The 21,807-nt window shown below is 62.9% G+C and overlaps 1 protein-coding gene across 1 annotated transcript; it reads left to right on the top strand.

Annotated features, from left to right (window-relative positions):
- The first annotated feature begins 768 nt into the window (after positions 1-768).
- TRIM46 (tripartite motif containing 46) lies at positions 769-15,597 on the top strand. Its single transcript, XM_030542544.1, has 10 exons — positions 769-906; positions 3,065-3,320; positions 3,808-4,151; positions 4,748-4,891; positions 6,161-6,256; positions 6,466-6,719; positions 6,928-7,049; positions 9,630-9,929; positions 13,511-13,808; positions 14,170-15,597. Exons 1-10 carry the CDS (start codon positions 844-846, stop codon positions 14,543-14,545), a joined length of 2,253 nt encoding a protein of 750 aa, XP_030398404.1. The 5' UTR covers positions 769-843; the 3' UTR covers positions 14,546-15,597.
- The last annotated feature ends 6,210 nt before the right edge of the window (positions 15,598-21,807 follow it).

The raw sequence follows: 21,807 nt of genomic DNA, 5'->3' as shown, positions 1-21,807 counted from the left end.
GCAGGTGCAGAGGGGCAACCCTGCCCCCCCCGATGCCAGCCCCTTGCTCCCCTCAGAGCCAACCCCTTTCCTCCATCTGCAGATGCAGGTGGGCAACCCTGCCCCCTGGTACCAGCCTCTCATTCCCCTCCCCCCAGTGCCAGCCCCTCTCCTCCATCTGCAGGTGCAGGAGGGCAAACCTAGACCCTGGTACCAGCCCCTCGCTCCCCTCAGAGCCAGCCCCTCTCCTCTGTCTGCAGGTGCAGAGGGGCAACCCTGCCCCCCCGATGCCAGCCCCTCGCTCCCCTCAGAGCCAGCCCCTCTCCTCTGTCTGCAGGTGCAGAGGGGCAACCCTGCCCCCCCCGATGCCAGCCCCTCACTCCCCTCAGAGCCAGCCCCTCTCCTCTGTCTGCAGGTGCAGAGGGGCAACCCTGCCCCCCCCCATGCCAGCCCCTCGCTCCCCTCAGAGCCAGCCCCTCTCATCTGTCTGCAGGTGCAGAGGGGCAACCCTGCCCCCCCCCGGTGCCAGCCCCTCGCTCCCCTCAGAGCCAGCCCCTTTCCTCTGTCTGCAGGTGCAGAGGGGCAACTCTGCCCCCCCCCCCGTGCCAGCCCCTCCTCCCCCGTGTCAGCCCCTTTCCTCTATCTGCAGGCGCACGGGGGCAACCCTGCCCCCCCCCCCCGGTGCCAGCCCCTCGCCCCTACCCCCACCGCGCTCCCCCCAGGCCGGAGCTGGACCCGGGAGCATGCGCACCGCTCCCTGCCTCAGCTCGGCTCCGCCGTGCGCCCTCCCCGCCGCAGACTGGGGTGTTCGCCGCCGCTGCCCTGCCGTCGGGAGTGGAGCCCGGCCGGGGGCGGCCCGGAGCCATGGCGGAGGGCGAGGAGCTGCAGACCTTCACCTCCATCATGGATGCGCTCGTCCGGATCAGTGTGAGAGGCTGGGGGCTGCCTGGAGGAGGAGAGCGGCTCCTCGGACGGGGGTGGGCACGCCTCGAGATGGGGGGGATGGGGTGTGTAATGCACGGGGGTGGGGTGTGCAATGCACAGGGGTGACTGGTGTGCAATGCACGAGAGTGATCCGTGTGCATTGCACGGAAGATGAGGTGTACAGGGGCCAGGAGGATGATTGTACAGTGCAAAGGATAACTGGGTGTGCAATGCACGGGGATGACTGGGTGTGTGGTGCATGGGGGATGAGCGTGCAATGCACGGGGAAGGGTAGAGAGATGGTGGTGATGGAGGATGTGATGATGCTGGCATGGGAGGGGGGTGAGCAGGAACCAGACCAGCTGCTTCTGGGGGTGAAATGCTTGAATCCAGCAGCCGCCCTAGCCACTGCCCTGCCCCCGCTCCCTCATCCCCAGCCTGGGTACTGCTACCCCCTCTCCCCAGTCGCCTCCATCCCTGCCCTGGACCCTCCTTCCCCAGGGGCTGAGAAGGATCCCGAGCATCCATGCAGATCTCAGTCTCCATGGCAACCCTATGCAGGCGCTCCCAGGGCTGGATGCCAGGCAGCAGCCACGGCCCAGTCCGGCTCTGTCTCTGCCCTGCCCCCTTCTCCCCCTGCCCCTCCCTTCACCATCTCCCTTCCTCCTCCCCCCTCGCTTTGTGTCAGCTGCGCCCCTTCTCCGGAGGCAGACATGGCATCCAAGAGATGCAGCAAGGTGAGTGCGGGCCCTGGCCAGCTGACAGCTCCCCCCCCATCGCCCCACCACGGGGGTCTGGGAGCAGGGCGACTGTCTGGGCTTTGTAATCTGCCCCTCCGTGGCCAGGTGATGGATGGGCCTGGCAGGCTGCAGGCTCCGCGCTGGCTGCCTCAATCCCCCGCTGCGGGGGGGGTGTCTGCGGCGTGCACTGAACGGGGCAGATGCACCTGGGACGTGCCGGCTACACAAGGGATAGCAGCAGGAGCAGTCGAGCCAGGAGCGGAGGGTCCTTGAATGGGGCTTTGGGGCAGAGGGAGCTGTGTGGTTTGGGCCGGGGGGAGCTCTTTCCCAGCTGGGGGAGTTGGCAGCTTGTGGGCTCCTCAGGACACAGCATCTATTTCCTAGAGAGCCCGGCCAGGCAGAGCTGGGACTCAGGGCCTGCCTTGGGACTGACTCCGGGGCCCACACCAGGCCCTTCACTCGGTCGCTCTGGGCCATAAACAGAGCCAGGATTTCGTTCTTTGTGGGTTGGAACTTGGCGGGTTTGGGGGCTGGGTGGGCGATTGCAGTGCAAAGCAGCAGTGAACAGGTCCGGTGTGTGCAATGGGGAGGGGTAGCGGGGAGAGGGGAGAACCAAGGGCCAAACCCAGCTCTGGCTCACTGAACCCATGGGGAACTGGGGGAAGCAGCGTGTCCCAGACCCTCTAACAAAGCAGCAAATTCTGCCACCGTTCCAAATGCAAAGCACAGTGTGGAAACCGCTTGACCCCCGTGGGCTCAGCCAGCCAGGTGCCCCGACTCCTTGCAAGCCTGGGTCAGACCAGAGCCCCATGCAGCTGTGTATCCCACCTCCTGCTGCCCAACCCTGGACCAGTCCAGCCCGGCACGCCAGAGGAAGCTCCCCCCCCCAACCCCGAATGCATCTCCTGCCTGGCCCCGGCATGGGGAACGTGGCAGGCATTGCTGCAGATGCGGTTCCCAAGGTCCTTCTGGAAAACACCCTGAGCTCTGCTCTGAGGGCCGGGGAATGGAGAAGGAGCAGCCTGGGGAGCTGGGGTCAGCCCACGGGAGTGTGTGGCAGGGGTCTGGGACCATGCACCTAGCTGGGGGCTGGCTAGGCAGGTTCTGGAGCCAGCTGGGCACTTGCAGGGAACATGGCACCTCTTGTTACCTGCTGAAAGTGTCCAGTTAGCAGCTGTTTCTGGAATGAGCGGCAGTGAGACTGGGGGGACTGGCAGGGGACCCCCCCCGGAGAGCAGCTGTAATACCTGCCCAGCAAAGGCTCCCCCATACGGCTGCCAGCATGGAGCTCCTGGGTCAGGACTGAGCCCCAGCACCCCCTTTGGTGGGGGAAGGGAAAGGCAGTTCCTAGGTGGGCAGTTGTGGCCCTACTGCTGGCTGCTCTCCCGGGGGGCTGAGCATTCTCCTTGGCCCCTCTCCAGACCAGCATGAAGAACATGGAGCAGGAGCTGATCTGCCCTGTCTGCAAGGAGATGTACAAGCAGCCACTGGCCCTGCCCTGCATGCACAACGTCTGCCACATCTGTGCCAGTGAGATCCTTGTGCAGCATGGCTACATCTGCTGCGACCCCAGTTCGGAGCCCACCTCTCCTGCCTCCACGCCGGCCACCCGCAGTCCCCGCATGGGTCGCAGGGTTGTCCCCAAACCCGACCGCCTGGATCGGCTGCTCAAGTCAGGTGGGGACAAGGGCACGTCCTGGGATCCCCAGCCCTGCCACAGGGGGACCCTGCTCCTAGGGTCTGGGGGATGCAGCTTCCACGTCCCCTGTCCCCCAGAGTGCATTGGGAGCAGAAGGCTCCCGATCTCCCTTGGCAGAGTGGGAGGGATCTGTGCAGTTTGGCACGGGGATTCACTGGGGAAGCTCACTCAGGGGCCAGGAGGAGGCGGCGGCGAGGCCTGGGAGGGTAACTAGGCCTGTGCAAGAGGCAGAGAATGCAGGCTTCCTGTGGCAGGGGTGTGGGCCATGGCAGGGGGTTGCAGCCATGGCAGAGGGGTGGCTGGCATGGCAGTGAGTGGTGGCCATGGCAGGGGGCTGGCAGGGGGTGGCAGCTGTGGCAGGGAGGTGGTGGGGGGAGGCGGCCATGGCAGGGGGGTTGATGGCTGTGGCAGGAGGTTGGCCATGGCAGAACTGATGTCATGTGACAGGCTTCTGGGTTCCCCCAGGATTTGGCACCTACCCGGGCCGGAAGCGGGGGGCCGTGCACCCCCAGACCATCAGCTTCCTGTGCCCGGCCTGCCAGCGGGACGTGGACCTGGGTGAGCGGGGCCTGGGCAATCTGTTCCGGAACCTGACGCTGGAACGGATCGTGGAGCGGTACCGCCAGACCATCAACATCAGCACCGCCATCATGTGCCAGTTCTGCAAACCCCCCCAGCTGGAGGCCACCAAGGGCTGCACCGAGTGCAAATCGAGCTTCTGCAACGAGTGCTTCAAACTCTGCCACCCCTGGGGCACCCAGAAGGCCCAGCACGAGCCCACGCCGCCCACCCTCACCTTCCGGCCCAAGGTAGGGGCTGCCCAGGATGTCCCGGGCCAGGCTGCAGCTAGGCCTGGGTGTGAGCAGTCCCCAGGCTGGGACCCTGGGGCATCGCTGGGGAGAGGTTTGGGTGCTAGGACTCCGTGGGGGAGGGGATGGTGTGTCTGGGCCCAACATCACCTGCCTTTTGCCCAGCGCAGGGACTAGCGGGCACCTGAACATGGCTCCGAGGTGAAAAGGCCTCTGGTCCCTGCTGCACAGGCGGTTGGGGGAGACAGGGCAGGGCGGGTTCCATGCATGTTGTCCATCTGGAGGCGCTCAGGGCAGTGCCAGCCCCAGTGTCGCACCCATGTGGTGTCTGCGTGTGCTGGCAGGGGGCCTGATGCCAGGGTCACTAGGTGAGGGTGCCGAGATTGGGGGGGGCATGAGGATGGAAAGGGGATGCTGAGGCAGCTGGGAGGGGAGGTGATCTCTGAATGGGGAGGCACCCGGGGCACTGGGTGGGGAGGGGAGCCAAGGGGGGCCGACCTGGGAGGGGGATGCTGACACACCCTGGCTGGGTGGGGGGTGTTGGCTGGAAAGGGGAGCGCTGACTGCTGTTGCTGAACGTGGGTCTTGCTGCACAGGGTCTGATGTGTCCAGAGCACAAGGAGGAGGTGACTCACTACTGCAAGACCTGCCAGCGGCTGGTGTGCCAGTTGTGCCGCATACGCCGTGCTCACGCCAGCCACAAGGTCACACCTGTGCTCAGTGCCTACCAGGCACTGCGGGTAAGGGATGCACCGGGGCTTCCCAGGCCAGAACTGGGGGGTTGCACCTCTTGGTGGGCATGGACAGTGGGGATCTTTGTGCTGACACTTGGGGCATGGACAGGGTGGGGCGTGGGTCTTCATGGCAGAGATGGGCAGGTGCAGATGGGGGATTGGCAGGAAGGGAGGTCTGTCTGTCTGCCAGAGCTGGGGGATGCAGGTGGGACATACCCCGAGGGGGGAATCTCATCCCAGAGCTGGGGTTGCAGACCAACAGGGCATGCACAGGGTGGATGTCCAGTACCAGTGGTGGAGGGCGCAGACAGGGAATGCAGTGAGTGGGATGCATGCAGTGGGGGATGCAGTGAACAGGGTGCATTCAGTGAACGGGGTCATGGTGTGGAGGATGCAGTGAGCGAGGTGTATGCAGTGGGGGATGCAGTGAATGGGGTGCATGTAGTGGGGGATGCAGTGAGCGAGGTGCGTGCAGTGGGGGGTGCAGTGAGTGGGCTGCATACAGTGAATGGGGTGCATGCTGTGAGGGGGCAAACTGTGAGGTGTATGCAGTGGGGGATGCAGTGAGCGGGGTGCATGCTGTGGGGGGAGCAGTGGTGGTGTGCATGCAGTGAGCGGGGTGCATGCTGTGGGGGGGAGCGGTGAGTGAGGTGCACGCAGTGGGGGATGCAGTGTGCGGGGTGCATGCAGTGGGGGAAGCAGTGAACAGGGTGCATGCAGTGAACAGGGTGCATGCTGTGGGGGCAGTGAACGGGGTGCATGCAGTGAATGGGGTCATGCTGTGGGGGGAAGCAGTGAGCGAAGTGTATGTAGTGGGGGGGATGCAGTGAGCAGGGTGCATGTAGTGGGGATGCAGTGAATGAGGTGCATGTAGTAGAGGGATGCAGTGAGCAAGGTGCATGCAGTGGGGATGCAGTGAGTGAGGTGCATGTAGTAGGGGGATGCAGCGAACAAGGTGCATGTAGTGGGGGATGCAGTGGGTGAGGTGCATGTAGTGGGGGAGATGCAATGAGCAAGGTGCATGTAGTGGCGGATGCAGTGAGCACGGTGCATGCAGTTGGGGGATGCAGTGAGCAGAGTGCACGCAGTGGGGTGCGGGGTCAGGTTCATTTGTAAACCCGCCACCATCCTCGTAGACCGTTCATGTTGGCCCAGGCGTGGGGCCCGACTTGTGCACACCTAGGTGGCTGGGTTCAGAGCGCCATCCCCCCCCGTGCACTGGACTGTGCGAGATGAGTGGCCTGTGTGTCTCATTTGCCCACACTGCCCGTGTAGGAGAAGCTGACGAAGAGCCTCGCCTACATCCTGAGCAGCCAGGACACAGTGCAGTTGCAAATCGCGGAGCTGGAGGAGATGGTGAAGCACACTGAGGTGAGCGAGGGGTGCCAGCGAAGGGCACTGCCAGGGCTGGGGGAGGGGATGCTGCTTCACCCCTCTGGGGTGAGGGCAGGAGGTGTCCAGGCACAGTGCCACCATCCCCAGGGCACCTCCAGCTCCCACAGGCCGGGTGCCAAAGCTCCAGGGCAGCAGGGCCCACGTGTGGAGGGAGGCCCCATGGTGACTCTACTCTGGTTGGGCAGGTGAATGGGTCCCAGGCCAAGGAGGAGGTTTCCCAACTGATACGGGGCCTGTGCACGGTGCTGGAGGAGAAGCAGGCGGCCCTGCTGCAGGCCATCCAGGAGTCCCAGCAGGAGCGGCTGGCCAGCCTGCACCACCAGGTCCAGGAGCACCGGGCCATGCTGGAGAATTCGGGCATGGTGGGCTACACCCAGGAGGTGCTGAAGGAGACTGACCACCCCTGCTTTGTCCAGGCAGCCAAGCAGCTGCACAGCAGGTACCGTTCCGTCCGGGGGCCGCAGGGGGTCTCCGGGGCTGGGGATCTGGCTCATGCACTGTCCCCATCTCCCAGTGCAGTGGGACACATGCAGGAGGAGCCTGGCACCTCTGTGGGCTAGCGAGAGGGACGCCGGTGCGTGAGTAGCACAGACTTGGGGCACTGGTGGCACCGGGAGCCCCAACGCCTGAATCTCCTGTCGCTGCAGGATCGTCAGGGCCACAGACTCACTGCAGAGCTTCCGGCCTGCTGCTACTTCGTCCTTCAGCCGCTTCCAGCTGGACCTCAGCCGAGAGATGAAGCTGCTCACGGACCTGACCTTTATCAAAGGTAAATGTGACGGCTGGAGCCCTGCTGCAGAACCACCAGCGGCCAGCCACAGGGGAGGAGCTCTGGGCTGAGGGGGAGGAGCTTCCTCTAGGGGGAGGAGCTCTGTGCTGCATGGGAGGAGTTTTGGACTGAGGGGAGGGGCTTCCTGTAGGGGGAGGAGCTCTATGCTGAAGGGGAGGAGCTCCCTTCCTCACAGCTATATGGGGAGGAGCTCTGTCTGGATGGGGAGGAGCTCGCTATCTGGCAGCCTGACCCCCACACCTCCCTTCTGTGTGGAGCTGGGTCAGGGGCTGGCAGCTGCCGACGAGGGACCTCTGGGGGAAGGGGCCTCATGGGCTCCCCCAAGCCTCCCACACTTCAAGTCCTGCCCCCAGATACCGCGTTGTCCTGCCCTACCCAGGGTGCCCCTCCTGGCAGGGAGCTGCTCGCTCTGGGGCCAGGCAGGGCATGTGAAATACCCAGGAAGGATCAGGACTCCCTGTAGAGTCAGGAGACGGGTCCCCTGGCCCAGCAGTCCCCAGAGTCACCTGCAAACGGCCCCAGAGTCCATGGGGCTCGGCCAGCATCAGTCCCCACTCTGGGCTCCAGGCTCCCTGCAGGCAGTGCAGGGGCACAGGGTACGACGGTGGGGCCAGGGGCCTGCGCGGTGGGACTTGATGTGAGCAGACAGGACCAGGACCCTGCGTCAGATGCAGAAGGGTGAGTAGCCAGCTGGGCCAGGTTGGGCCAGGACTCCCTGCGGGGAAGCGCTCCCGTGGGCAGGGCAGGTGCCCTCCCCGACCGACAGGCGCCCACCCCGGGCCCTGTCCTGCACCGGCTGGGGACTCTTTTCAGACTTGCTTCTACCTCTGTTTGTTTATAGGCTATGGCCGCTGCTGAGTCGTCACTGAAGTACCCGAGGCAAGTCACGCTCCTGCCCATAGAACTGCCCCTGCTTTCCCTGTGCCCAGCCCTGTGTCCTCATCCCCCCATCCGCCAGCCCATCCCCATCCCCCGCTTCTGTGCCCATCCCCCATCCGCTACCCACATCGCTCTGTGCTCATCCCCCCGTCCGCCACCCCCCCATCACTCTGTGCCCATCCTTCATCCGCCAGCCCATCCCCATCCCCTGCTTCTGTGCCATACACCATCTGCCACCCACATCGCTCTGTGCCCATCCCCTATCCGCCAGCCCATCCCCCGCTTCTGTGCCATCCCCCCATCCGCCACCCCCATCGCTCTGTGCCCATCCCCCATCCGCCAGCCCATCCCCATCCCCTGCTTCTGTGCCATTCCCCATCCGCCACCCCCATCACTCTGTGCCCATCCTTCATCCGCCAGCCCATCCCCATCCCCTGCTTCTGTGCCATACCCCATACGCCATCCCTATCGCTCTGTGCCCATCCCCTATCCGCCAGCCCATCCCCTGCTTCTGTGCCATCCCCCCATCTGCCACCCACATCGCTCTGTGCCCATCCCCCATCCGCCAGCCCATCCCCATCCCCCGCTTCCGTGCCATCCCCCCATCCGCCACCCCCATCGCTCTGTGCCCATCCGCCAGCCCATCCCCATCCCCCGCTTCTGTGCCATTCCCCATCCGCCACCCCCATCGCTCTGTGCCCAGGCCCCCATCCGCTACCCACATCGCTCTGTGCTCATCCCCCCGTCCGCCACCCCCCATCACTCTGTGCCCATCCTTCATCCGCCAGCCCATCCCCATCCCCTGCTTCTGTGCCATACCCCATACGCCATCCCCATCGCTCTGTGCCCATCCCCTATCCGCCAGCCCATCCCCCGCTTCTGTGCCATCCCCCCATCTGCCACCCCCATCGCTCTGTGCCCATCCCCCATCCGCCAGCCCATCCCCATCCCCCGCTTCCGTGCCATCCCCCCATCCGCCACCCCCATCGCTCTGTGCCCATCCGCCAGCCCATCCCCATCCCCCGCTTCTGTGCCATTCCCCATCCGCTACCCACATCGCTCTGTGCCCAGGCCCCCATCCGCCACCCCCCATCGGTCTGTGCCAGTCCCCCCATCTGCCACCCCTCATCCCTCTATGCTCATCCCTCCACCTCTCGCTTCTGTGCCCATCCCCCCATCCTCCCTCCCATTGCTCTGTGCTCACCCCTCACTTCCCACCCATCCTGTCCCTATTCCACCCTCCATGTCTCCCTCTCCCACTATCCTCTTCCCAACCCTCCGACCTTCTCTGTCTCCTCTGTCCCCGCTCTCCACCCCTCACTGCCCAATCCCCCCCTCCATCCTCCATCATGCTGTGCCCGGTTCCATCCCCAGCTCCATCCTTCAGTTCCCTGCTCCCCCTCATCCTCCCCTGTGTCTCCAGCCTCTGCTCCCTCCCCACCTCTCTCTCCCCCCACTTGCACACAGCCCGTCTGGTCCCTGGAGCCTCTCAGCAGCTTGCCCCCCGTCTCCCTGACTCTCTCCCCTGGTGCCCACACAAGCTCTCGGCAGTCAGATTCCCCTAGCCTCCTGCTGGTTGTGCGTCCGTCCGTCCGTCCGGAATGCCCCCTCCCTGCGTCTGGCCGCTCGCCTGCCCCCAGTGTGGGGCCTGCTCCCTCATGCCCGTGTCTCTCCCTGCAGCCCCTGAGGCGCCGGTGATCGACACGCAGCGCACCTACGCCTACGACCAGATCTTCCTGTGTTGGCGCCTGCCCCAGCACTCGCCGCCCGCCTGGCACTTCACCGTGGAGTACCGCAAGAGCGACACCAAGGCCAAGGCACTCAAGCTGTGGCAGCGTTGCGAGGAGGTGCGGGGCACCAGCGCCCTGGTGGAGTACCTGGACATGGACAGCGTCTACGTGCTGAGAGTCAAGGGCTGTAACAAGGCCGGCTTCGGGGAGTACAGCGAAGACATCTACCTGCACACGCCACCCGCACCAGGTGAGGGGGGAGCTACCCGCACACAGCGCCCGCACCAGGTGAGGGGGGATCTACCCGCACACGCCACCCGCACCAGGTGAGGGGGGATCTACCCGCACACGCCACCCGCACCAGGTGAGGGGGGATCTACCTGCACATGCCACCCGCACCAGGTGAGGGAGGAGCTACCTGCACACAGCGCCCGCACCAGGTGAGGGGGGATCTACCCGCACACGCCGCCCACACCAGGTAATGGGGGATCTACCCGCACATGCCGCCCGCACCAGGTGAAGGGGGATCTACCCGCACACGCCGCCCGCACCAGGTAATGGGGGATCTACCCGCACACGCCGCCCGCACCAGGTAATGGGAGATCAACCCGCACACGCCGCCCGCACCAGGTAATGGGAGATCAACCCGCACACGCCGCCTGCACCAGGTAATGGGGGATCAACCCGCACACACCGCCCGCACCAGGTAATGGGGGATCTACCTGCACACGCCACCTGCACCAGGTAATGGGGGATCTACCCGCACATGCCGCCCGCACCAGGTGAGGGGGGATCAACCCACATGTGCCACCCGCACCAGGTAATGGGGGATCTACCTGCACCAGGTGAAGGGGATCTACCCGCACACGCCACCTGCACCAGGTAATGGGGGATCTACCTGCACACGCCACCTGCACCAGGTAATGGGGGATCTACCCGCACACGCCGCCTGCACCTGGTGAGGGGGGATCTACCCGCACATGCCACCCATACCAGGTAATGGGGGATCTACCCACGCATGCTGCCCGCACCTGGTGAGGGGGGAGCTACCTGCACACGCCGCCTGCACCAGGTGAGGGGGGATCTACCTGCACACGCCGCCCGGTCCAGGTAATGGGGGATCTACCTGCACATGCCGCCCGCACCAGGTAATGGGGGATCTACCTGCACATGCCGCCCGCACCTGGTGAGGGGGGAGCTACCTGCACACGCTGCCCGCACCAGGTGAGGGGAGAACTACCTGCACATGCCGCCCGCACCAGGTAATGGGGGATCTACGCGCACACGCTGCCCGCACCAGGTAATGGGGGATCTACCCGCACATGCCACCCGCACCAGGTGAGGGGGGAGCTACCTGCACACAGCGCCTGCACCAGGTGAGAGGGGATCAACCCGCACACGCTGCCCGCACCAGGTAATGGGGGATCCACCCGCACACGCCGCCCGCAGCAGGTAATGGGGGATCTACCCGCACATGCCGCCCGCACCAGGTGAGGGGGGAACTGCCTGCACACGCCGCCTGCGCCAGGTAATGGGGGATCTACCCGCACATGCCGCCCACACCTGGTGAGGGGGGAACTACCTGCACACGCCACCCGCACTAGGTAATGGGGGATCTACCTGCACACACCGCCCACACCAGGTGAGGGGAAATTCCCTCCTGTGCTGCCCCCACTAGGTGAGGGGGGACCTACCAGCACACAGCGCCTGCATCAGGTGAGGGGATATATATATATATGAGGAAAGATTAATAAGACTGGGAATTTTCACCTTGGAAAAAAGATGTCTAAGCAGGGATATGCTGGAGGTCTATAAAATCATGACTAATATGGAGAAAGTAAATAAGGAAGTGTTATTTACTCCTTCTCCTAACACAAGAACTAGGGGTCACCCAATGAAATTACTAGGCAGCAGGTTTAAAACAAACAAAAGGAAGTATTTCTTCACACAACGAACAGTCAACCTGGTACGCCTTGCCAGGGGATGTTGTGAAGGCCAAGACTATAACAGGGTTTAAAAAAGAACTAGATAAATTCATAGGGGATAGGTCCATCAATGGCTATTAGCCAGGCTGGGCAGGGATTGTGTCCCTAGCCTCTGTTTGCAGAAGCTGGGAATGGGCGACAGAGGATGGATCACCTGATGATTCCCTGTTCTGTTCATTCCCTCTGGGGCACCTGGCACTGGCCACTGTCGGAAGACAGGACCCTGGGCTAGATGGAGTTGTCACGGAGTCACTGGGCGATGCTCTGGAACTCCTCTCCCTTGGAGCAGACTTGTTCAGGGCAAGAAGCTCACACGTCTTCACCTCCTGGGTCTCTCCTTGGAGCATTCAGCATCCTCTGCCCCTCCGTGCGCTTTCCACAGCGAGTCCATCCCAGCGGGGTCCTGGGGAAGCCACAGGGTCCTGCACCTCCCCTTTGCAGTCAGATGTGACTCTCAGCCAGCCAGTAAAACAGAGGTTTATTTGATGACAGGAACAGGGTCTAAAACAGAGCTTGTAGATACAGCGAACCGGACCCCTCGGCTGGGTCCATTCTGGGGGGCAGTGAGCCAGACCCTCAGGTCTGCACTTCACTCCTCAACCCCAGCCAGCTCCAGACTAACAACCCCTTCCAGCCCCTCCTTTCTGCTCAGCCCCTTTCCCGGGCCAGGAGATCACCTGATCCCTTTGTCTCCAACATCTTCAGCTGGCACCTTTGCAGGGGAGAGGCCCAGGCCATCAGTTGCTAGGAGACAGAGTGTCAGGCATTTAGGTGCACTGGCCCATTGCTCTGCCAGATACTTAAGAACTGCCATGGGGACACTGAGGCACCAATACAGTATTCAGAGAAAACATTAAGAACATTCCCAGTTTGTCACAATGGACCTTTGGTATGACCCAGTAGGGCCATTCTTATGAGATTATAGGAATCTCCTGTTTTCACAATATTTTTCGGACATTTTTTAAATCAGTCTTTCACTATATACTCTCTCCTGTCCCTCCACCTGCTTTAACTCAAAACCTGCATTTTTTCTAGGTGAAATAGTGCAAATAAATTATTTTGCAAAAGACTTGGATATACATTTAATTATCTGATGAGTCCCGCCCCAGAGATGGCTGCATTTCAGCACTGGGTTGCTATCTGGCTATCAGCCAGCTGCTGCAGTCAACCCTAGAGGCACCTTGGCAAGCAGTCCCTCAGCACTGTTCCTCGTGGCTGTTACCACATGCCCCAACCCATGCGCTGGGGCTGTGATACGCCGCAGGGATTAGGAAAGATGAGGACTCAGAAGCCGGCCTAAAACCTCAGTGTCTAGATGCTGTGGAGCTGATGATCTTTAACCCCCTTCCCTCCCTTCTGTTTGCCAGAGGCTGGGAAGGGTGACAGGAGATGGATCACTTGCTGATTCCCTGTTCTGTTCATTCCCTCTGGGGCATCTGGCACTGGCCACTGTTGGAAGACAGGATACTGGGCTAGATGGACTTTGGTCTGACCCAGTAGGGCCATTCTTATTATACCCCCGCGCCGCCTGTGCCAGGTGTGGGGGACCTACCTGCCCACACCTCCCACTGCACACATCTGTGCTTTGCAGGTGACGGGCTCTGGGCCAGCCCTGGGGATCTCCATGGGTATGCACCTTGGGAGTCGCCCAGCCCCAGAAGTGCAGTGAGCATTCAGAGTCTGAGACTCACATGCATTCGACCCAGGGTTGTGGGACTCCCAGCTAGGGGGAGGCCCAGATTCCTGCGCCCCTGAGGAGTCACACGTGCCCCCTGCGTCCCCTGCAGAGGTGTGGGGCTGCCCCTTTCTCTCAGCCCCTCCCCACTCTCTGTTCTCTCTTTCTCAGTCCTGAACTTCTTCCTCGACAACCGCTGGGGCTTCAACCGGGAGCGCCTGGCCATCAGTAAGGACCAGCGGGCCGTGCGCAGCATGCCCGGCCTGCCCATGCTCTTTGCCGCCGAGCGCCTCATGACCAGCTGCCACCTCTCCATTGACCTGCTCATTGGTGACGTGGCCATCACACAGGGCCGGAGTTACTGGGCCTGCTGCGTGGACCCCAGCTCCTATCTGGTCAAGGTGGGCGTGGGGCTGGAGAGCAAGCTGCAGGAATGGTTCCAGGTGCCGCAGGACGTGGTGAGCCCCAGGTGAGTGCAGGAGCTGGGCCAGCCATGCTGGGGGGCGGGGCAGGGCACCGCGACACCCCAGGTCCCTGGGCCTCGGGCTGGAGCTCCCATATCACTGCCGGGCCCTTGGGCAGGTTCTCTGGAGCTCCCTCCCTCCGGTTCCTTGTTGCAGCCCACACCCGGCTAAGCCCTTGGCCTGATTCCTGCTCCCCGAGGCAGGAGCCTGGATGCTAACTGGCAGAGGGGCAGAGATTGGGGGGGTTCAGCGCACTCTGAGGCTGCCATGCTCCAGGGGATGGGATCTTCTGGGGTGGATCTGTCCGTGCGTCCGTCTGCACCGTGTGCTCACACTCCCCCTCCGCCTCCGTCTCCCGCCGGGCAGGTACGACCCAGACAGCGGGCACGACAGTGGGGCGGAGGACGCCACCGTGGACGCGCCTCCCCCCTACGCCTTCCTGACCATTGGTATGGGCAAGATCCTGCTGTCCCACGGCTCGGCCCTCACCTCCCGCGACCCCAGCGGCTGCACCATCCCCCTGCCCCCCCGCATCGGCATCTGCCTGGACTACAAGCGGAGCAAGGTGACCTTCTACGACGCCGTCTCCTTCCGCGGCCTGTGGGAGTGCGGCGTGGACTGCTCGGGCCCCGTCTGCCCGGCCTTCTGCTTCATCGGGGGCGGGGCCCTGCAGCTGCAGGAGCTGGTGGCCAGCAAGCAGGAGCGCAAAGTGACCATCGGGGGCCTCTCCAAGCTGGACTGAGCCGGCCCCTGGCACACACCGCCCAGGGCTCGACCTCGGGCCAGCTGCCGGCAGTGAGATTGTGTGCCCTGGACATGCCGCTGGGGGGAGCCGCCTGAGCCCTGCCCTCCGACCGGCGAGGGACTTCGGCTCTGGGGAGCGCTGAGCTCCAGCCTGCAGGATTAACAAGGGGGCCACAGAGCTGGGGAGGAGAGCGAGGATCTGACATGGGGCCAGGCCTCAGCCCCTGGGCCCAGAGCACAGGCTGCAGTGACAGCAGAAGGGCAGCGTAGGGCAGACCCCTGCCAGCGTGGGACCCAGCCTGAGCTGAGGCCTCGGGAGCCAGGAGAGCCCGGCGCTTCTCCCCCGCATCTCCATGCTAGGCTTGTGAATCCTTCCTGTTCTGTTGGATTGTGGGGGGTGGGTTTGGGCCAAGCTGCTCCCCTTCACTCTCCTCCCAAAAAACCCTCTCCTCTTCCCCCCCCAGCTCCTCCCCGCAGCCTGCCAACGTTTAACCTGGCAGTCTGAGCTGTGTGTGTGCTGAGGACACCGGGCAGAGCCTGGCAGTGCCCCAGAACCAGCTCCCATCCTGCCAGGGCCTGGGTGGGTGTCACGTTCCTGAGATCCTCCCTCCACATGGACCAGGGAGCAGCAGCCAGCCGCTGTGCCTGGGCCTGAGAGGGGGAGCTGGGGAGCTGCCTGAGCCTGTGGTGGGGGCAGGCTGGGCCCTGGGCTGGGGAAGGTTGGGCTGGGTGGGGCAGAGGGTGTTTTAAAGGCTAATCGTTGACCCAGCCAGTCCAGCTGCTGCCCAGAGCCAGGGCTCATCCTGCCCCCTGCAGCTGGGCTCATCCTGCCGCTCCCTCAGCGCAGATCTGCAGGCGCAGTGGGGATGGGAGATGGCAGAGGGGTGCTGAGAGCCCCTCTTACTGAGAGGCACCAGGCTGCAGAACGAAGCTCCCTCCCCAGGCTGAGGCCTGCTGGAATGTCCCGTCATGTGCACGGGAGGATAGGAGAGCACAGAGGGGTCTCACCCCGACCCCCAGGCTCCCATGCGGGGAGCTCCCCACGTGGGCCAAGCCCTGCCGTGCTGCACCTGTCCCATGATGCTTCTACGGCACCGGCATGAAGTGCACATGGCACGTCCCTGCCCGCTGTGCCAGCATCCTGCACACACTTCCTTCCCAGGGGGCAGGGGAGAGCCTAGTCCAGCTTCACCTCCACAAACAGCAAAGCGCCAAGGAGCAAATCCACCGACTTTTATCCTTCCGCAGCCTGTGCCATGGGCAGGGGGCAGGCGCTGGGCTGGCTGGGGCTGTGTGACGAACTGGGAATGTTCTTAATGTTTGCTCTGAAAACTGTGTTGGTGCCTCAGTGTCCCCATGGCAGTTCTTAAGTATCTAGGTGGTGGGATAAGGGGGTGTGATTGCTGCAGAGCAAAGGGCCAGTGCACCTAAATGCCTGACACTCTGTCTCCTAGCAACTGATGTCCTGGGCCCCTCCCCTGCAAAGGTGCCAGCTGAAGGTGTTGGAGACAAAGGGATCAGGTGACCTCCTGGCCCGGGAAAGGAGCTGAGCAGAGAGGAGGGGCTGGGAGGGGTTGTTAGTCTGGAGCTGGCTGGGGTCGAGGAGTGAAGTGCAGACGTGGGGGGTCTGTCTCACTGCCCCCCAGAATGGACCCGGCCGAGGGGTCCCGTTCTCTGTACCTACAAGCTCTGTTTTAGACCCTGTTCCTGTCATCGAATAAACCTCTGTGTTACTGGCTGGCTGAGAGTCACGTCTGACTGCAAAGTGGGGGGGCAGGACCCTGTGGCTTCCCCAGGACCCCGCTGGGGTGGGCTCGCTGTGGGAAGCGCACGGAGGGGCAGAGGATGCTGAATGCTCCAAGGAGAGACCCAGGAGGTGAAGCCGTGTGAGCTTCTTGCCCTGGAGACAGTCTGCTCCAAGGGAGAGGAGGCTCCCCAAAGTCCTGCCTGGCTTGGTGAGGAGTAGTTCCAGAGCTTCGCCCAGTGACTCCGTGACAGGCTGGCAGGGCCGAGGCCTCTCAGGGCCTGGGCTCTGGCACTGGGAGCTCCCAGAGTCTCTGGGGTCTCATGGGGTCTGTCTTGTGCAATCGCTGTATTTTCATGGTTTCCTACAATAAACTGCAGTGCCAGAGACTCCAGGAGCAGCGATTCTCCCTTGGCTGTGCCACCCCCACTGCTGGACCCAGCCCTGGAGGGGGCACCCAGGCTTGCTCAGGCTGGCTGTGCACATCTGGGCCCGTCTCCCTCGTACAAATCTTTGGCCTTGTGTAGCACCTTCCAGCAGCTGCCCCAGAGACCTTGGACATCCCAACCGCCATAGGGAGAAGCCCGTGGAGGTTAAGAGATTTGCCCAAGTCAATCAGTGGCAGAGGGGGAACATAACCCATGGCGCCTCACCCTGCTTTCACCACTAGGCCATGGTGCCTGTACAGGAATTGCTGGTAGCTGCTGGGGGGAGTGCCCAGAGCCCACGCCTGGCCTGGGTTCTGCTACACTAGCCCCGCTCCCCCTGTTAGCAGGGGGCCCTGGCCCTGGGGGGTGAAAATGGCTTCCCTGGGGTCACAGCTGCTACTCCCTGGTGGTCTGTGGAGTCAGGAGTCCACCCAAAGAGGCCTGTGGGTGGCAGACACTGTGCTGCACCACTACCACCGGCTGGCAGAGGGCAATGTCAGCCCAGGGATGGACACCGGGAGCCAGAGGAGGGGCTGCTGTATGGACCACTCCATGCACGCCAACCCTACACTCTGGCCGTGTGTCCCCATGCCCTGGGCAGCAGGGAGCAGCCGTACGCCTGGGCACAGTGTGGGGCTGGGGCCCAGGGGCATGCAGGGCTGTGGACATGTCACTAGGAGTGTGCTGCCTGCTCGCCCAGCCCTCAGACAGCCCCAGGCACGGGCTCTGCAGGCAGATCGTGGGTGGGGCACCTGGGGCACCACTTCCTCCTCCCTGCCCAGCCCTCCTGTGGCATGTGCTAGTCGTGGGGGCTGTAAAGTTTATGAGGGGTGTGAAGGGTCATAAAAGATCATTGTTTGGGCTGGGAACACCAGCGTCACACAGGTGGCTGGGAACGGGGGGGGGTGCGGGGCAGGGCTGCCGGAACAATTTGTGCAGTGGGGAGCTGAGAACCTTGAACCAAACTGTAACCCTGTGTAGGATGGAACCACTTCAAACCAGGGGGTGCAGCAGCCCCCAGCCCTCCTAGTTCCAGCCCCGGTGGTGCGGGGGGGGGGGGGTGGCAAAGGGCTGCACAGATTCCCTGGGGGGCTCATGCCTACTAGCGAGAGCTGGACACGTGTCTTGGTGTTACAGGCCCCCCCCCCCCCGTACCCAGCACAGCCTGCAAACTCCAGCCTGGCTCAGCGATGGGCACGCTAGGAGCCAGCTGCTAGCACTGGGCATCCAGCTCCCAGAGCAGAGCACGGTTTGGGGTCCCAGGGGCTGTGTGTGGCTGGCTCAGTGCCCGACGATTTCCAGGTGAGCCCTGGGGAGGGGAGGAGGTTTGTGCCCCTGGTCAGGGGCTGGCTGGCACCCCTGGGAGTCTATCCAGCTGTGATGCCTCGGAGCCCCTTGGGAGAGAGGTGCAAGGGCCCTGTGGGGCTGGAGGGGGGGCCCTCCCAGGGGGCAAGGGGCTGTGGTATGGAGGGGAGGGACAGCCACTCTTGTGGGGGAGGCCTCTGGAGGTGGGAGGGTTTTGGCTGCAGGGTGTGGAGGAAACATCTTGCCCTGTCGCCATTCCTCGGTCAGTGACTCAGCGGGAACGGGAAAGGGGCAGTGGCAGGCACATGATAAGCGTCTCTGTTACACACCTGTGTCCAGTGTGCGGCATTGCCAAGGCAGGGTGGGCTGGGTGCTGGGGGGCAGGGTTGGCAGCATGGTCCAGCTCCTGCACAAGGCCCTGCTGAGCGTAGCGACGACTGGGCAGGGCAGGCAGTCCTGGCGCCATGCCCAGCCCTCCAGGAATGGAAGGTGGCTTGTTTACAGATGGCAGCGCCTTCGCCCAGCGTGTGGGACTCAGTTTTGAGCCAGGGAGAGAGAAGCCCTGAGGGCGAGACCCAGGCTCCTGGCCCAGCTGTGCTGCCTGTGCTGACCCAGGCCAGGGGTGCCCAGGGGGCCCAGGAACCTGAGGCTCTGGCTGGCACCATGCCCTTGGCTGTGCCCAGAGGATCTCCAGGGTCTGCCTGTTTATGACAGCCTGTCCCTATGCCAGGGGGAGGGATAGCTCAGTGGTTTGAGCATTGGCTTGCTAAGCCCAGGGTTGTGAGTTCAATCCTTGAGGGGGCCATTTAGGGATCTGGGGCAAAAATCTGTCTGGGGGTTGGCCCTGCTTTGAGCACGGGGTTGGACTAGATGACCTCCTGAGGTCCCTTCCAATCCTGATAGTCTATGATTCTATGCCAGGGTCCTGTCCAGGGCTCACTGGCTAAATCAGTTCATGGAGGACAGGTCCATCAATGGCTATTAGCCAGGCTGGGCAGGGATGGTGTCCCTAACTGCTGTTTGCCAGCAGCTGGGAATGGGCAATAGGGGATGGATCACTTGCTGATTCCCTGTTCTGTTTGTTCACTCCCTCTAGGGCACCTGGCACTGGCTGCTGTCAGCAGACAGGACACCGGGCTGCCTGGACCTTTGGTCTGACCCACTATGGCTATTTTTATGTACCTGGGATGGTGCTGCCTGGCCCCGTGCCCTGGGCCTAGCTCCACAGTCATTTCCCTACATAACTATTAACTTTTGTTGCCTTGTTTTCTGGCATTTCGGTGTTTGCCCAGTGCCTTGCCCAGCCCATCTCATGAATAGCAGCTTGTCCCAGGCTGGGCGCCTGGTGTCACGGAGTGTGGGGGAGTTAGGGCCCTGCACCCCGACTTCCTGCAATTCACCGGGATTCTCAGCCAGCCAGTAACACAGAAGGTTTATTAGACGACAGGACCATGGTCCCAAGCAGGGCTTGTAGGTACAACCAGGACCCCTCAGCCAGGTCCCTCAGGGGCAAGGAGCTTACTCCCCAGACGAGGGTTCCCTGCCTCTTCCCAGCCAGCCCAAAATTGAAACCAAAACCCTCCAGCAGGGTCCCTGTCTTTGCCCATTTTCCCTGGCAAAGATGTTGCCTCACCCCACCCCCTCCTGGCTCAGGTTACAGACTCAGGTACCATCCCTCACCTAAAGTCATCCCCTGCTCTCCCATCCCCCATGCAGACAGCCCCAGTAAAACTAAACGACCTTCCCAGGTCAATCTGCCCTGCTCCCTACTGCGTCAGACCTGGCTCCACACCTCTGCACACAGCTGGAGGGAGGAGGGCAGTATCAGGTAGTTTCTCCCCGTCACATGCTGTGAGCCAGTAAGAAATGGCACTGAAGGGCGGCTCCGCCATAGGCCCCAATCCCCAGCAAGAGCCGTTCAGCTCCTGAGAACTCCAGCTGCCCTGCAGAACGGGAGCCCAGGGCTGGCACAGCTCCATCCAGCCCATCACAGGGCCAGGGCAGCCACTGCTCCCACCCTTCCCCAGGGACCGGCCTGTGGCCAGTGGTGCCCAGTGCCAGGAACAGGGCTGGATCAACACATGCATGCACTAGGTGTGCGCCTGGGGCCCACATGTGGGGGGGAGGGCCCTGGGGGGCTGACAAACAGCCACACGGTGCACTCTATGGCTGGGGAAATTTGAGTGGAGATACGACCCTCCCCAGTCACAATGAGCAGCGACATGCAGCTGGTCCCGGGACAGCCACAGCTCGGCCAGCCCAGCTGCAGGGAGTGCGCTGTCTGGTGCCGAGTAGGTAGGGCCCCTACGTATGTTGTGCCTAGGACTCCAATGGGTTAATCCAGCCCTGGCCAGGAAGCCTGGAGACCTCCCTGTGTGTCACTGTGCCTGTCCCTGCCCTCTCCCAGGGGCACTGCCCGGGCCAGTCACAGGAACAACCAGCGCTGCCCAAGCAGGCCCACGCCCTGGCCATGGAAAGGTGGCTCAGCCTATGGAGGTCAAAACAACTGGTCCAGGGCGGCATTTGAAGGGCCCCCCCACGGAGACATAGGGCTCAGGAAGGTCAGTGCACTAGGCCAGGTTAACGCAACCAGGGGCGAGCGGGGGGGGCATGTCAGCCACGACAGCAGCTCACAGGTATTTCTAATGGTGGTGTGAGGGCAGCTGGGTCTGTTCTAGCCCCTCATGACGGCTTTCTGGCCCCCTCCTTCTCTCCAATTCGCCTTTGGGGCCATTGCTGGTTACGTGTGGCCACCGTGACACCCTATTTACTGCAGTTCAGTCCCATTGAAATATCAGACAGAGCGCGGGCGCTGCCCAGCAGGATTCTGGCTACTGTCAGGGTTCTTGGTCACACCAAGACCAGTTGCGGAGCCAGACTTTTCCTTGAGGCCATTTTACACCTGCCCAGCCATTTCCTTGGTGCGTTTTCGCTGCCCTTCTGCTCTGACCAGGGGCTGAGCTCCCTTTTGTCGGAGCAGGAGAGGGCACCTGATGCAGCGGTACCCTGGCCCTAGATGGAGGATGACTTGCTGGGCGGCGCTGGCTCTGAAGCATGCCGGTCCCACAGCCCCTGCCCATGGACTGGGGAGCTGATTAGCCCACCCTGCAGGCAGCGTTGCCAAAGCAGAGGTCTGAGAGGGGCAGGAGAAAACCAGCCTAGAGCCTGACTCAGCACAGATCCCTTTATTGTGAAGCACTATAAATACAGACCTTCCCAAGGACGTTGTGACCCCCCGTCACGGTGGGGCGGCCATCACAGAGCCGCGTGGTTACAGAACACATGATAAAAGTGGAGCCCCAGTCCAGCTGTGCAGGCAAGCGCGACCCCTGGAACCCGAACACTGCACACTGGGGGCCTCGTGGCAGGGTACAGCATTTGGCAAGTGATTGCGGGCAGGCGGGGCTTGGAATTTGGGGGAGGCAGAGAGGAGGGTCCTTCCCTTGCATTGTTCATCCAGTTCCTTCATGCATTCGAATTTGGCTGCTCCAGAACCGTCTGATGGTCGCTCCCACCTCCTGGGAACACGCCTGGCACCCTGGAGTCCAGCTGCAGGAAGCAGGTGGCGATGCTGGGAGCTCTGTTCCCACCGGTCCTCTGGGTGGTGCCCCAGAGAGCCTATGACAACATGGCAGGGTTGGCGTAGAAGGCGTTGGTGCCGTTGCTGGCGGCGATCTGGGGTGAAGCAGACGGGATGGGGTTAGTCAGGCTGGGCCAATCCACCATTACCTGGCAACCAGGACCCCCAGCCAGGCAACCACCAGTACCCCTGTCGGCATGGAA

This window comes from Gopherus evgoodei, chromosome 24, assembly GCF_007399415.2.
Source record: "Gopherus evgoodei ecotype Sinaloan lineage chromosome 24, rGopEvg1_v1.p, whole genome shotgun sequence".
Classification (NCBI taxonomy): domain Eukaryota; kingdom Metazoa; phylum Chordata; order Testudines; family Testudinidae; genus Gopherus; species Gopherus evgoodei.
This window is presented reverse-complemented; position numbering and strand designations above follow the sequence as displayed.